General features: G+C 41.2%; 1 protein-coding gene across 2 annotated transcripts; it reads left to right on the forward strand.

Moving 5' to 3' along the window:
* The first annotated feature begins 9673 nt into the window (after positions 1-9673).
* On the forward strand, positions 9674-11002 carry LOC103712613 (GATA transcription factor 15-like). Of its 2 annotated transcripts, none has more exons than XM_088710891.2 (3): positions 9674-10178; positions 10289-10408; positions 10523-11002. In XM_088710891.2, the coding sequence occupies exons 1-3, from the start codon at positions 10158-10160 to the stop codon at positions 10799-10801; spliced, it is 420 nt and encodes a 139-aa protein (XP_088567017.2). In that variant the 5' UTR covers positions 9674-10157; the 3' UTR covers positions 10802-11002. The 2 variants fall into 2 exon arrangements, with proteins under 2 accessions (XP_088567017.2, XP_008797400.3); XM_008799178.6 differs by having other exon boundaries at positions 10289-10405.
* The last annotated feature ends 5233 nt before the right edge of the window (positions 11003-16235 follow it).

The raw sequence follows: 16235 nt of genomic DNA on the forward strand, positions 1-16235 counted from the left end.
ATTTAATGAAACTAATTTAAGGCCTACAACAAGATTGAAAATTTTTCATTCTTATATTATGAAACCAATGCGAACCGATATCTTGATCAAGATATCCATCAAGATTAAAAGATTGCTTTAGATGTCACTCATGCCCCTCAGTCACAATATTTTTGCAGTATGGTACATATTAATGGAGTTCTGCAATTTTATGCTACAGACATTCAAAACTATGTAGCTTTAATTGCGAAGCCTAAGTGCGAATATAAAAATAGAAAAATATTCAAAAAATAAATTTCTAGGAATAATCTCCCATACAAGTCCTAGGAGAAGAAGGGGAGGTTTAAGAAGTTGGTTGGGTCCAGCACTCCTTTAATGGTATATGGTTGGATGCAATGCTAGCTCTTGATCTTTTAATGATATCCATGAAAGTGCAGGTTTGCATACTGCACTGATATACATTACAGACCGCCCATGATTTCCATAGATCAAATACAAGATTAAAGACTACATCAAGCCATCAAATGGTCCCATGAGCATCGGAATCGAACCTTTTCCAAGAGCTAAAAAGGGTATTCGAAAAACGGCTATATGGTGGGTTTGTTTGTGCATAATAATATAAATACGCCTATATACCCGTACGAACTAGATTTGCTAGTCTCATACACCATGGTGTTGGATTATATTGAGGGTGCATTATGTAAATACTCCTATATACCTTCTCTTTTTTGAGGAAACTCCGATATACCTTCTAATAACAGAATTTGCTAGTCTAATACACCATGGTGTTGGATTAATGTCCTAGGATATCGACATATTAAAATCTGAAATATAATATGTCAAACACCCATACTTTGTCCCACCATGTATGCATGGTAAAATTATGTTAGATGAACCCTCCTCCCCAAGGAGAGAATTCATATCGCAAGATTGTTTAATTTAAAAGGTGATGCCTCAGTTTAAATTTCTTAATATTTAAACTGATACATGCAAAGATGCTATACCCCTCTGAAGGGGAGAAGGACATCTTGCTGCCACCAAGGTGGTAGCCTAGTGGTACTGGGCAGCAATTCTAACCACAATGTCCCAAGTTCGAATCGCTGCGGTGACGATTAAATTGTGGACCGGAGCTCACTACTTTGGCCACTGCTTGGACTTGTGGTGTAGGACCGCTCTTGAATCGCTAGTAGCCGGGGTGGTGCCGGGTGTGACGTACTCACACGTGGGACTCGAGCCAGAGCTCAGAGGAGTAGCTGAGCCGGGCCCACGGGTGGGGAGGGTATGAGTAAAACCGGTCGGGGTGCCCAACACACGGCCATTTCTGCCCGCATCGAACATTCTCCTGGCGGGGCGGAGGCCCAGTGGGGGCTGCTACGCGGGGATGGGCTTGTCCCTTCCTCCCCCCTACCCCTTTTTATTAGCAAAAAAAAAAAAAAAAAAAAAAAAAAGAGGACATCTTGCTTTCTATAGGATAAGACTTGGGACAGTCTTGTTGGGTTCAGTGAGGTAATTTAGATTCCTCAGGACTCAATAGAATACGAAAGCACAATAAAATCATAAAACATCTCATCTTATATGTCCCACTTTTTTGTTCTTAATTAAGTGATGTTGTTTGTGTTGTTCTGGGTTTGGACCTAGCTGGTTTTAGTTGGGTGGTATTTTTGTCGAATGCTGAGAAAAGAAGAGGCCAAACAGATGGGAATCCCTAGCTTTCGTTTTCGGCCGCCTTGTCCCCGTAAACGCGGTGTCTCGCCGGCCTCTGTCCTTTCTTTTGTACTCTCGAGTCCAATGCCGGCCTCTACCACTTTTTATTTTTAATTTTTTAAAATATTATTTAATAATTTTTGAATATATTTAATTAAAAAAAGTTGGACTGTGAAATAGAAATGAAAATACTCTAATCCCTCGAAACCCTAATTCTGACTCTTTCATAATATTTGAATCTCATTCAGATTCTAATTTTGGCTACAGGCCAAATGCGTTAGAAAATACAGTCATGTTGGTTGCCATTTCACTTCATGCTCGCAAACCAAAAGCATACTTTTTGCATGGATGCATGTGGGGTGGAAGATTGGATTATTTGCTTAACCACAGGGACATTATTGTTGCATGATGGTATGATAATTGTTGTGGTTCAAATTTGACCCAAAGGTGACTACGCCGGAGGAGTCGAGGGAGCTACCGACTGGAGCTGAGGAAGGAGAGCCACCTTCTGCGCGACGGTGTACCTGCACAAAGCCTCACTTATGATTTCGGTGAGGACCTTTCGATGCTCAAGTTAGAGTAGAGTTTAGTTAGCTCAAAAGTTCCTTAGGCATTACTTGACGGGGCTATTTATAGTACTTGTAAAGGTGCCTAGGTGGCGGAGATATGACCCGTTCTCATCATGAGAGGGGATGGCTTTAAGCTAGATGGCACGTAGTTAGAGCTTGCTTGAGGCGCACAGTGCAGTCCGTTCTTGTGAACAGTAAGGCGTTGGCAGTTGTAGCAGGGTATGGCTGGAGTAGCATGGTGTGGTCCTTGACTGTCGTTGGCCAGCAAGCGAAGCATAGCGTGGAGACGTTGTAATGTACGGCCACGTAGGCGGGTATGGGTGAGGCCGAGCTCGATGAGGGGTCGCATCATGTATTCGGTGAGGTCGGCCTCGCTTTCTTGATTCCGAGATTTGCTCAGTAGGGCACTCCGAGTTCAAGGGTCAGGACGTATTGTTAGATGAGGCGCCCCAAACTTGGCCGGGCGTATCGTCGAAAATTAAGGACGCCCCGAGCTCGGGTCGGGGCTTGTCGGTGAATATAAAAGGTGCCCCGAGCTCGGTCAGGATGCGTTGGCGAATATAGGGGCGCCCCGAGCTTGAGTCGGGGCGTATCGGCGAATAGTTCTATGGTTGAAGGAACTTTTTGGCTCGCAATTGACTCAGCAGGGTATTCTGAGCTTGGGTTCAGGATGTCATTACAGGTGTTGAAAGAGGTTACGACAGATCGTAGTAGCGGAGAGATCCGGCCGAGGTCAACTGAATATTCGGCGGAGTCTGAGATTGGGCGATTCTGAGCAGAGTTGTGGTCTTGCCCGGCCGGAATAGGATGATCCCTTGCCCTGAGCAGGATGATCCATTTTGCCCCCCATCAATAATAAACATGGAGAACAACTCAGACTTATGTGCATTAGCAAGCACATAATCTAATTGGAAACAATATTATACTCTCTATATCAAGAAAATGAAGAAAAAAAAAGTATGCCATACTCTTGACATGCACAGACATATATGCATGATGGGCAGTTGACTTCATCCATATAGCTATTCACTCGTTCATTACGCTATGGGAGTGATAACATGTAACTATAAAGTCTCAGGAACAATAACAATCTTGCTAGCTTGTGCCTTCTATGTTAGATATTTTAAATAAAATGATATATTTATTTATTTATTTATTTGTTCCATAGTGGCCCACATATTGGAAGATAAGGGTAGCTATTTGACTTGTTCAAACTAAAGGTTGTGAGATAGTTATCAGCATACATATAGGAGTTAGTTTTCTTGATGGGATGAAACTAACTTGTACAACGTGCATACAAGGGGTCCCTGGTCTTGCCAGATAGTGCCTGCCATTCCCATCTATAGACACTAAAAGGAAGAAGGCATAGACCAGAAGAATTCCTTGTTCCCTACAATCTCCATTCTCAAAGTCTTCATCTCCCTAAACCTTTAGACAAACGACATCAAATCTGATCACATGGCTGGAGGTAATTCTATTTACGCTGTGTTTAATTCATCTGATATATCATGAGGTTTTTAGTTTCTTATTGATATACCATGTAGTTTTATCACATTCTACTCATCAATTAGGCATGGGCATCAACAATTCCCATCAAGCTAAATAGCACTAGAGAAACTATAGGATTCTTCTTCTAAAAACGATGAACGATGTGGAATTGTCTATTAATCTTATCTTTAATGGTCATTGACTGTAGTAATGCTAATGGCACGAGAAACACCTTTCAGAGACGAACAACTGCAATGCATTATGTGATCTCTTATAGGCTGTGAAAATACTATGAACTTCTAAAACATTAGTGCAATCTAAAGGCATGATGTGAAAGTAAGAGACTTGTCTAATTTGAGTAATTGGCATGGTTTGGAAGCCTCAAACTTGGGATTAGATTAGTAGTTTCAAGAAACTTGTCTCATAAGGTGGCAACCATCTAGGTAGTTAAAGTCCCTTTTATTAATACAAGGGAGCTGGGTTTTTCCTTTTATCCTTGCTCTGGTGTTCCAATATGCTTCCATTTATCTGGTTCTCCAAAAATAATAGAATGTCCTGCCGACTACGTATATATAAATAAGCAGAAGTATATTAAAGCAACCACTATTAATCATCGAATTAAATGATTATACAAAACCACTCTTTTTATGTCATGATGAATATTTAAACATATTTTATATTTAATTTTTCCATAATGAGATTTAAGATAAGTGCGGCATCTGAATATTTCAATAATTTTTTGCGAGTTTATGAAATTTAACGTATACATAGGCCAAGTGAAATGCCGACTACCATTGCTCTTTGGAAAACCTAAAAATTAAAACTACTAGGAGATATGATACATCGATATATTGCCACGACGTAAAGTATGAGCGTTGATACTAATGCTGGACCAATCCGTGCATGGATTCTATAAATATGACCAATCCATCAAAAATTAGGATAACATAGAATGAAAATTAACCAATTTTTGAACGTTAGAGCAAGATTTTTTTTTCTAATTCTTTTACGAAAAATATTGCTTCACAGCATGAGTAGAGGTGGGCAACGGGCCGTGCCGGGCCGGCCCGGCCCAGGCCCCCCGGGCCCAAAGACTAAACGGGCCGTGCCTGGCACGGCCTGTCCAGCATGGAAGGCCAGCCCGGCCCGGCCCCAGGCCCCTCTATTGGTGGGCCGGGCCGGGCACGGCATGCCACGGGCCGTGCCAGGCACGGCCCGTAACGGGCGCAAACGGGCCGTGCCAGGCACGGCCCGCAACGTCTCCAGACGGGCCGTGCCAGGCACGGCCCGTAACGGCTCGAGACGGGCCGTGCCAGGCACGGCCCGTCTGGAGAGGGGGGAGGAAAATAGCCGTTTCCAACGGCTATTTTCGTGAAAATGACCCTTTTACCCCTCCCAACAGTCCAATAACGGCTGAATTGAGGGGTATTTTGGGAAAATTTTTTTTTTGGGCTTCTATAAATAGCCCATTCCTCCCTCATTCTCACCACACCAAACCTCTCATTCTCTCCTTCTCTACTGCTATTATTTCTCTCTTCTAAAGTGCTCTTCTAGCAATTTAATTTTTAGTTTGTTCAAGTGCTACACAAGAGGAGGTTCCTGTTGAGAAGAGAAGGTCGCTTCTGTTGAGAGCACAAGAGGAAGCTCGGAATCTCGGCTCTGCCTCTGCCCTCCGACCCTCTACTCAATTCCTCCTTGCGGTTAGTTTTTATTTTTTGAATTAATCATAGATATGTCATCTTTTGAGGAAAGTCAGTTTGGCATTCCTGTTTCTGAGGGAGAAGAAACTAATCCCCAACCCCCTGTTCCTAGTTCCTCTAGAACTGGTGAACCGAGTGAAGGTCAAACCTCTTCTCGTAAGAGGACTAGTACTGTATGGAATGAATTTGATAGAGTTATGGTTGAGGGAGTCTGGAAAGCTAAATGTAAAAAATGTGCCAAACTTTATAGTTGTAGTAGTAGTGGGGGAACAGGGCATTTAAAAAGACATCAAGAGAGTCATAGGATGCATGATTCTCATGCTCAAACTCAAAGTACCCTTAATATACAAGGAGGATTACTTGTAGGTAATTTTGCATATAATCATGAAAATCAAAGAAAAGCACTTGTAAAATGGATAGTTAAGGATGAATTACCTTTTAGTTTATGTGAATCTTTTAATTTTGAAGAATATGTTCAATTAAACCTACAACCTGCTTACAAAAGAACTAGTAGGCGTACATTTAGAAGAGTAGCTATGACCAATTTTTTAGCAATGAAACAAAATTTAATTGAAACACTTTCTACTTTAAATGTAAAAATTTCATTAACTTCTGATATTTGGTCAGCATCTGTAGGTCGTAATTGTTTTATTGCCATTACTGCTCATTATATTGATAATGATTGGCAATTAAATAAACGTATTCTTGCTTTTCGTGCTTTTGATTTTCCACATTCTGGGCAACAAATTTCAAATATAATTTATCAAACTGCATGTTCATATAATATTAATGATAAAATTATGTCTATTACTTTTGATAATGCATCTAATAATAATTCTGCTGTTGTATTATTAAAAGACTCATTGCATCCCATATTAGATGGAAATTTACTGCATATTAGATGTGCATGTCATATCTTAAATCTTTCTGTTCAAGCTGGCATGGGCATGATTCAAGATGTGATTTCAAAAATTAGAAATGCAGTTTCTTTTATTCATGCTTCTAGATCAAGACTTCAAGAATTTAAGGAATTATGCATAAATCATGGTAAACGTTTTAAAAAATTTAAACTTGATGTAATTACTCGTTGGAACTCCACATATAGCATGATACATGATGCATACCCATATAAAAATTTATTAAGTGCATATATTAATGATCGTGGATTAGGATTTACATTGACTGAAACTGATTGGAATAAAGGAAAAATTTTGGAAGATTTTTTGCTTAGTTTTTATAATGCTACCAATGTTCTTTCTGGTATTTATTACCCTACTTCATGTTCATTTTTACAACAAGCATATATAATTAGTCAAAAATTTGCAGAACATAGATATGATGATGTTTTAATGCCTATTATTGACCTAATGGAATCTAAATGGAATGAGTATTGGGACAGGATATGTCCTATGCATAACTTAGCTGCTGTATTTGATCCTAGAGTTAAATTAAATGGCGTGCTAATTTTACTTGATGCATACTCTGAAAATATGAATCAAGATGCTGAATCTGCTAAAGATGAGGTAAAAAAACTTCTTTATGATATTTATGCTATATATGATGAAAAAATTCGTGGATCTAGAACACAAATACAAACCTCTATTTCTCCTTCTAGTAGTTCTCGTTCGTCATCTATTTTTTCATTCATTGCACAGAGAAGACACACACATGCTTCAAGTTCCTCTTCATTTTCTTCATCTTTAAGTAGTGAACTAGAATTTTATTTACGAAATGATCTTCATTCTGCATATGATGAAAATCAAATAGAGAATCTAGATGTATTATCTTGGTGGAAGAGTGTTAGAAATCAATATCCTGTTATGTCTGCAATTACACGCGATATTTTAGCTGTGCCGATGTCCGCGGTAGCATCGGAATCCGCTTTTAGTGCAGGTCGGCGTGTTCTTGACGAAAAGAGAAGTAGGATGACAGGCGAAACGGTGGAGATGCTTCTCTGCTTCAAGGATTGGTTGGATGCTGAGGCAAGACTTCAAGATAAAGGTGGACATAATACAACATCCTCTGATGATGATGATACAAACACTACTGAAGACTGAAGACTGAAGACTGAAGAGTGAATACTGATTCACTGAATCACTGATGATTAGTAAGATTTCTTAATTTTTTATAATTGTACATTTTTATTGTATTCTGGAGGTCAGACCAAGGTCCAAACCTCGGCCCTTTCTTAGTTTCTTATTGTATTCTAGAGGTCAGACCAAGGTCCAAACCTCCCTTCATGTACCATTTTGATTTAAATTAATAAACTGGTAGGGGTCTATGCCAAACCCCCCACCATTAAGGTGGCTTTATATTCATAAATCATAAATTCTTAGTGTTCAATATTTATTAATTTATTAAAAAAATTTATGAAGCATTAATTTTTATCGGGCCGAGCCGGGCCCAGGCCCGGACCGTGCCAGGCCCGCGTGCCAGCCCGGCCCAGGTCCTTATGGGCCGTGCCGTGCTTGGCCCGCGGGCCTAGACCGGGCCGTGCCGGCCCAGGCCCGAAGCGGGCCGTGCCAGGCACGGCCCGCTGGCCAGGACCCTCTAGCCCAGCACGGCCCTCTCAAAGGGGCCGTGCCAGGCACGGCCCGGCACTGTAGCTGGCGGGCCGTGCCAGGCACGGCCCGCTTCGTGCCGTGCCGTGCCGGGCCGTGGGCGGCCCGGCCCAGTGCCGATCTCTAAGCATGAGTTTGTCAATTATTGATCAATCTATTTAAATTTCTTGTATTGATATGGTATATTTAAATTTGATCATGTCTTTACACCTTTATTTCTTATACTTTTATAGGCCGACACCTTGCAGTGTAACTTCTATCTCTACATAGCTTATACAATGGGTGTAGACTTATTAGGACTTATTAGTCCTAGATTACTGGTAGTATTTTTATAAATTGAAAAAAAATGTGACATAGCAAACTAGAATATAACCAATTATTTGCACTTCTAATCTGGACGCCATATATCCTATACCATATGGTGGTGTACTATGCTAATCATAGATTTGTTTGTCTATGGGTGAATCATTGATTAAATGCAGGGACCGGATGCTCTCCTTCTTATTTGTCTGGTGAAGTTTTCATCTGATCTGCCGGTACTTAGGTGGTGTTGGTGTGACGTACTCACACATGGAAGGGGCTGCCACGTTGGTGAAGCTCCTCCGCGGATGGGAAGAGTATGAGTAAAATTTGTTTATCCGTATCGAACATTTTCTAACGGAGAGAGTATGAGTAAAACTTGTTTGCCCGTATTGAACATTCTTCAACAAAGAGGGGGTCCAGGGAAAGTTGCGCGGGTGAGGTCTTCCTCACTCCTCTTTCTTTTATTTCAGCCAAAAAAAAAAAAAAAATCATCGAGATAAGTACTCGACGAATGGAGGCTTGAGAAATACGATGCGATCGGCGCACTGCCATGTGGTACGGGTGGCGACAGCCTATGCATGCTATTGAACCAATCAGCCGTCAACACCTAAACTCTGCCCGTACTAAGAATTCAGACTCACTGAGTCAATCGATCAAGCACCATCCGAGCAGGCAGTTTTTCCCCCCACCCAGAGAGACATTTCTCCCCTACCACACGGTGGGCCTGGCCGGGCCGTGCGGTCTGGACCCGTCTGCCGGCCCGATGCGAGACCATCCCAACCGTCGACCCGGTACGCCACCGCTCCCCATCGCAACGTCGGATCTCGATCAGACCGTCTCCTACTCACTCCCAGCCCAAATGACCGAAATGCCCCCACGCGATAGCTCTCACGCACGGTCCGCCGGACGAGGTTTCCTCCGCGGCGCCGCCCACGACAGACAGGGAGACAACCGTCAAAAAATCTAACTCGCCGAGGGCATCGCCGTCATTTGAGCGAAATCTCCAGCGCTAGGGTTTCGTGAGCTCTTCTGCCTCCAGGGCTTTTGCGGCGGTGCCGAAATCTCATCAGCCGTCTTTTATCAAACAGCGAAACGATCACTCAGCCAGCTTTACATATGGAGGCCACGTGTATCTGTTCCCAAAAACTAATATATGGTTGCCACGTTGGATTTGTAAGATGCCTGCTGTTCGAAGGCATGCAGGGGATCTGGGAGCTGGGTCCGAACCTATGTCGGTTGAGACGGTAACTTACGCCCGCACGAGCAAATAAATAAAGGCTGCACGGCGCCCATAGAAGCTTGTTTGGGCCCAGGCCTTTTATTTATTAATCAATTAAATCTAATTAAATTGGAAGTTGCTACGAGAGTTATATTTTATTGGATCCCTTTCTCCCTCGTTCCGCTGCTCCTATTTTTTCCCGCTTCCCTCCATGCTTTTCCGTTTCCCTCCATTCTCCCCTCTCTCCATAGATTTCCCTCTCTTCTGCTCCTTCTTTCTTTATAAGCTCTAAAAATCTTGCCTTTTTTTGGGGAAATCGTTAAGAGATCAAAGATCTCACGGAGATTAGCGAGGGGGAGGGAGGTTTAGTTCTTTCGTGGCGATCTCTTCTCTTCTCTTCTCTGTTCGAAGATCGCTCCTTTTTCTTTTTAAAGCGAGCTGGAAGCAAAGATCTCGCGAGGAGAGTGAGTGAGAGTGAGGTTTTGCTGTTCCGCCCCAATCCCCCTTATCAGATCTCGGCTAAGGGAGCGGCTTTCAAGCCCGTCTTCTCTTCTATCTCGATTTCTATACTCCAAGGGCGCCTTCCTTTTTTTCGTTTTAGATCTTCGAGAAAGAAGCGATTTTGGACCGAGTGATGGATCTATGTGGTGAAAAGGTGAGATCTTGGATCGATTTGTTCCATTTTGATCTCTTATTTCGTTTGTTGTTTTATACTATAACGGATTTAAGTGCGCTGATCTGTTTTTGGTTTTGGTTTGGCTTCAGGAAACCGGATCTATAGATCTGGGCAGTAGCAGAGAGAGTTCAGGGGAGCTGAAGAGCTGCGCGGATTGCCGGACCACCAAGACGCCGCTCTGGCGAGGGGGCCCCTCGGGACCTAAGGTAGTAGTATCGATCTATCTAAACCCTAATCGATTCGAAAAATTGGATTTTGATTCGTTTTGTGGGGGCTTCCGATCTGATCCGTTGTTGTTTATTCCTGCTGCTTGTGATCCCCAGTCGCTCTGCAACGCGTGCGGGATTCGATACCGGAAGAAGAGGAGGGCAGTGCTGGGGCTCAAGGAAGGGGAGAGGAGAGAGAGGAAGCAGAAGAGAGAGGAGAGCAGCAGCACCAAAGACTTGGGTGGGGTTTCGGTGAAGCTTAGGATGCTAGGGGTGGGGAGTGAAGTATTGTTCAAGAGGAGATCTCTTCTTGAGAGGAAGAAGAGGAGGATGGGCGAAGTGGAGGAGGCTGCTGTGCTCTTGATGGCCCTCTCCTCTGGATTCCTCTATGCTTAGTTTTACTCTGTTATATTAGTCTTTATTAGTCGAGAGAGAGGATAAGAAGAGGAAAAGTTTTGGATGCTGGTCTTCTTTTTTTTGTTTCTTTTCTTTGGTTTAAGAAGGGGGAGGGGGGCTTAATCAATCAAGCATACTGTCTCCCCTGTTCTAATGTATAATGTTACCGTAAATGAAGAATTTTGCTTGCTTTTCTTTTTCTTTCCTGATCCTTATAAGACTGTCTTGAACTATGTCTATGTGATTTCTACTGAGTTTGGTACTCATTTATTACTTGATCTGACATGTGATTGTTCATCTACTATTTGGAAAAGTTCTGTAATGGATGCTATGTATTTGAGGACTTCTCAAGTTATGGTGATGATGTTATGATTAGAATGGTGAGGAAGGAATGTCTTGTGTGTGACAGGGATTTTGTTGTTGGAAAGGGCTGCAACTGTCAGTGCAGGACAGTTGGTTTAGAGCTGAAAAGCTCTTCAGACTGGTGATGGATTGGATTGGCCTAAAAGTTTTGGGTGATCATCATCAATGATATAGCCTCAACATCAGGTGCCTTATTTGTAAATCATTTCCAAGGTCATGGACCAATCTTTTGTGATGACTCTTGATCATCTGCTGCCTCCAGGAAGATGGCATGATGATCATAAGAAAATGATTTCAAAGCCATAGACCATTTCTTTGGAGAGGGAGGGCAGTTGTCTTTTTTGTTGGCAATTTCTTTGCTTGGACTTGCTTCAAGAAAAGATACTTTGAGAGTTGTTGGCCTCTTGGCTTTAGAATGCCAATTTACTAAAGATTTGAAAAATCAATTACACTTATAGCAAGAGTTTAATGAAGTGTAGAAAATTTAGAAATGATGAAGTGAAAAATAGTCTTTTATTGATTTACGAAGCATGCGCCTTTTCTTACATTTATGTGCGCTCATGGAAATAGAAGTCTATCGCAAAAGAAGCTATTGTTAAAAAAAAAAGAGGTTTGGCTTAGTTACAGGGTTAAATTACATTTACACAATCCAATAACCCACCACCTTGTAACCTTTGGAATTATGTCAAACAGTCAAACTTTTTTTCTCAGAATCACATCATTGCCATCTACCAATTAGATCAAAACCACATCAGAACTCTTAATTCTATATCGGCCACTGTCGATGAGACCCAATATCCATCATAATCCTCATTTGAATTATTCATATTTAATTATCAAATAACTAAATTTTCCTATAAGTCTTAAATTTATACTAAAATAATATTAGAAAGATAGATGCGAACACAATTTCATTATGTTTTAATCGCTAATTAGTCATAGAGATAATAATTTCTGCCGACAATTAGCTTCACTTGCAAACTTTATTTCAGAATGGAATTAAATCATTTTTTATTTAGTATTTGGTCAATTCACTACTGCAGTAGAATGTAAAAATAAACGAAAGATCAACTCCGGAGAAAATCTGCATTTCTCATTGTATTAATCTGTCCCCTATAAGTCAGCTATTCATTTGCAAACGCAATAATCTAACATGAATAAGCTTGTTTTATTGTGTTGCCAGTTTTCTTCTTCAAAGAGCTTGTTTTCTGAAACTTCCAAAATTTTTGAAGTTGTTTCTATTAAAAATAATAAAACACGCTGAACTTCTAACTTTTTTATTGTCATGATACTATTTTTCTGTTTCTAAAACCAAAAAAAATGAAATTTAAGATGTAAACAATCTATTATGGCAATTTTCATCTCCGGTTAAACACCCTTTTGCATATGGAGGAAAAATGACTGCTGAGGTGAGAGGATTCAGGTCAATCTATGGCATGGCATTGAGTCGAAGACTATCAACCCAAGATTCAACTTTCAAGGTTCCATGTCAAATGACATATGACCTCAAGGGTCTTTTGGTCTATATGTCCTACTTCCCAGCTTGACCGAGGTGGACTTGGTCTGGCCAGGTGGGATGCCATATTAATTATGAGTTGGACTAATCCAATCGTGTTATGTCATTAGGCTTAGTTTCCAACCCCCCAAACTTTCAAGTCTGAGCCATATCTCTCGATTCGAATTTTTTAAATTAAATTTAGGGTTAATGTTTTTTGAATGTGGCTTTGAAGTTCTGAAATCTCGAAAGTAATTATCTCTAATCCACATTGAATCCTCACATGACAAAATTCTTTCTTGATTTTTCCAATTAAATAGAAAACTTTTTTATTTATACTTTTAAAGAAATAAGAAAAGATTAAGCAAGAAGAAAATTTACCTAAATAAAACAATTTTCTAAATAATTTTCTCAACGTAGGAAGTTTTACTTTTCACTCAAAAAGGATTGTTTTAATTATCCCAAACAATATGAGATAGTTTTGCTTTAACTGTATATTGATTTAGGTTTGTTTTGATTCGAATGACCTCAATATTTCAAGCCTTTCTTGGAGCTACTTTTGCAACCGATGTCAATCACGTCTCCTAATTCTAGGAAACTTAATGTGGCCCACTTGATCAGTTTATCCCACATCAAGATATACCTCATTTAAATTGTGATTAAATCCAATCAAATTAAGAGGTTATTAAGAGTTTATCTTATCTGGTGGTTTCTGTGATAGACGGAAACTGTTAGAGATAAACCTTATAGATAATGACACGGATCCCTAACCTAGTATTATAAATAGCTTGTGGATTTATTACCTAAGGCACTCAAGTCCTGCATAGGTTAGAAGATCTGGGTTTCTTCTCTCTCTCGTGTGACATCTTCGGGCTTGAACAGCAATGGGCGGAGGTCAGTAAAATTATTTATTTATTTATTATTCTGCTGCGCATATTTTATCCTACATGGATATGAGGATATTAGCCCTGTTGTGATAATGCCATAATCAAGGCTTGGTCAGCACATACCCAGCCGTCGTCTTCAGCACCATTGCCATCAGATTTCTCATTTGTGCGACCTAGCATTGTACCCCACAGGTCAATGGTATATCTCTTGCGTCTGATGATCAGATTGTCAAGCCCACATCCACTATTCAAGACTCAGTTTCTCATGACAGTCATTTGATGGTGACTTGCTAAGAGTGGCACACTAAAACCTCCTTGGCTCAACACCAAACATTCTATGGCTTTTTATGTCGCCTTGGTAGAGCCCAGTTGTTGTACAAAGGCCTACAAAGAAGCAACTTGGCATTGGTGATGGCTGAAGAGTATAATGCTTTAATTGCTAATGGTACTTGAAAATTAGTTCCCCGCTCACCACATCATTACATTATAGGCTGCAAATGGGTTTATAATATCAAATGCAAATCCGATTGTTTGAGATCGTGGCCCGACTAGTGGCCAAAGGTTTCAACTAATGAGAAGGTATTGATTATGATAAGATCTTTGCAGTTTATGAGGGATGGCCCATCCACCAGTTAGATATCAAAAATGCCTTTCTTCATGAATACTTTGATGAGGTCTTCATAAAACCACCCCTAGGCTTTTGTGATCCAAATTGTCAACATTATGTTTATCGTCTCCAATGCTAGCTATATAGGCTTAAACATGCTATGCGGGCTTTGTTTTAGTGCCTTGTTTTTTATCTTCATGATTTGAGCTTCTTTGGATCTCAAGCCAATTTGTCTCTCTTATACATGGGCATTTATGTTCTTCTCTTTATATATGTTCACAATATTATTTGCACGTTTAGTCCTAATGCTCTGCTTGATGACCTATTCTCTTCTCTCACTTGTGAGTTTTCTATAAAAGATCTAGGCCCACTCCATTATTTCCTAGGCATTAAGGCCCACTTTGTGCAAGATGGCCTAGTTCTTATACAATCCAAGTATATTTCTTATTTTCCCAAGAAGACTCACATGGATGGCTCCAAGTCTGTTACTGCTCCAATACCATCTAAGTCCAAGCTTTCACTGCATGCAAGTGATCTATATTCAGACCCGACTTATTATCATAGTATGGTTGGGGCTCTTCAATACCTTACTCTCATTTGCCGGATATTGCCTATGCTGTCAATTATATATATCAATTCATGCATAGGTCAACTACTAAGCATTGAAAGGCTATTAAACGAATTTAATCTTTTTCCATAGAGCTCAAAGGATTAGTTAATGCTATAGTCCGAGCTTATATGGATTTTATTGTCACTGCATAATTAGTGCATTTCTTCTCTCTTCCTGCACTTTGGTGCGACAACCTAAGTGCAATATATCTGGTGGCCAATCGTATTTTTCAATTTTTTTTATGAATAGTGGCCAATCATCTCCTCTCAAGAATATATCACTGTAATAATACTGATGGACACAAGCTTGATTGCCTTCCAAACATGGCATACCATTTTTGGAAGAGAACTATGGTTGAGACAAATTTAATTAACCTTTCATCATAGCTACGATTACATTCCTGCATTGTCATTATATGATTTTTTGTTGCCATTAGCATAACTCTTTGACAATTTGTATATAAACGCACAGCATTTTTGGAACAATTCCTATTATACATGAAATCACGTATTTATTTCTACAAATGGATATACTATTTCATGACCTTTTATTTTGACTGGAATAGAAAACTGAACTAAGTATAACAAAATTTAAGATGAACGTGGGCCACACAAGTTATAGGGAAAATTTTCCACCAATTAGCACATCAGGATCATTTCATTACTATGTATGCAACACTATAAAGTTCATACCAAAATATGGAGTTGATGCGGGATTTACACCCCGTCACCAGCAGAGCCCACACACCAGCCGAGCAGCAGAAGAGAGAGTGTCCCTCAGAAGGTATTGTCCACTTTGGATCCGATTCGGAGGTCGAGCGTACCCGGAGCCCTCCTCACGGTGCCTCACGGTTTTGCCCCACAAAAGGCGCCTCCTTAGGGAAGAGTGATTGAGCCCCCCATTATATGGCACAGACCTTCCCGCTACACGGCCGATGTGGGACTAAATTTGGGGAACCTCCCGTAACAGGAGTAATCAAAATGAGGAGTCAACCTACGAATGATGAGCGAAGGAGGGAGGAGGCCTAAAATGGATGGAAAAGAAGAAATGGCAACTCCCTAGAAAAAAGGGGAGCGGGTGAATTCCCTTCTTGCTTCCTCCACGCTCTATATATTATCCCTTCCGGGTACGAACACCTCGGACGTGAAGAGTAATCCGCCGGCGACATGGAGGTCCGAATCGGCGGCGGCGGCGGCGCTGGCGGGAGAAAAGACAGCCTACGGGCTTACTGGCAGGCGACGGCCGCCGAGGAGGGCCCCGACGGCCCGCATTCCCAACAACGGAGCTTGAAAAGGAAACTCCGGCGGGCGAAGCTGGGAGGCGGGGGGCGGCGTCGACGGGAGATTATCTGGATAAAGGATGCCGTGCGAGTGATGAACCGGGTTGTCAGGTTGCGGGGGGCAGAAGCCAGCGGAGGAGCGTCAAGCAGTCCGGCACGAAGAACGTCGTCACTCGAATGCATCAGCCGCGTC

This window comes from Phoenix dactylifera, chromosome 14, assembly GCF_051530095.1.
Source record: "Phoenix dactylifera cultivar Ajwa chromosome 14, Ajwa_hap1_PhDact_Kaust_v1.1, whole genome shotgun sequence".
In the NCBI taxonomy this organism is placed as follows: Eukaryota; Viridiplantae; Streptophyta; class Magnoliopsida; order Arecales; family Arecaceae; genus Phoenix; species Phoenix dactylifera.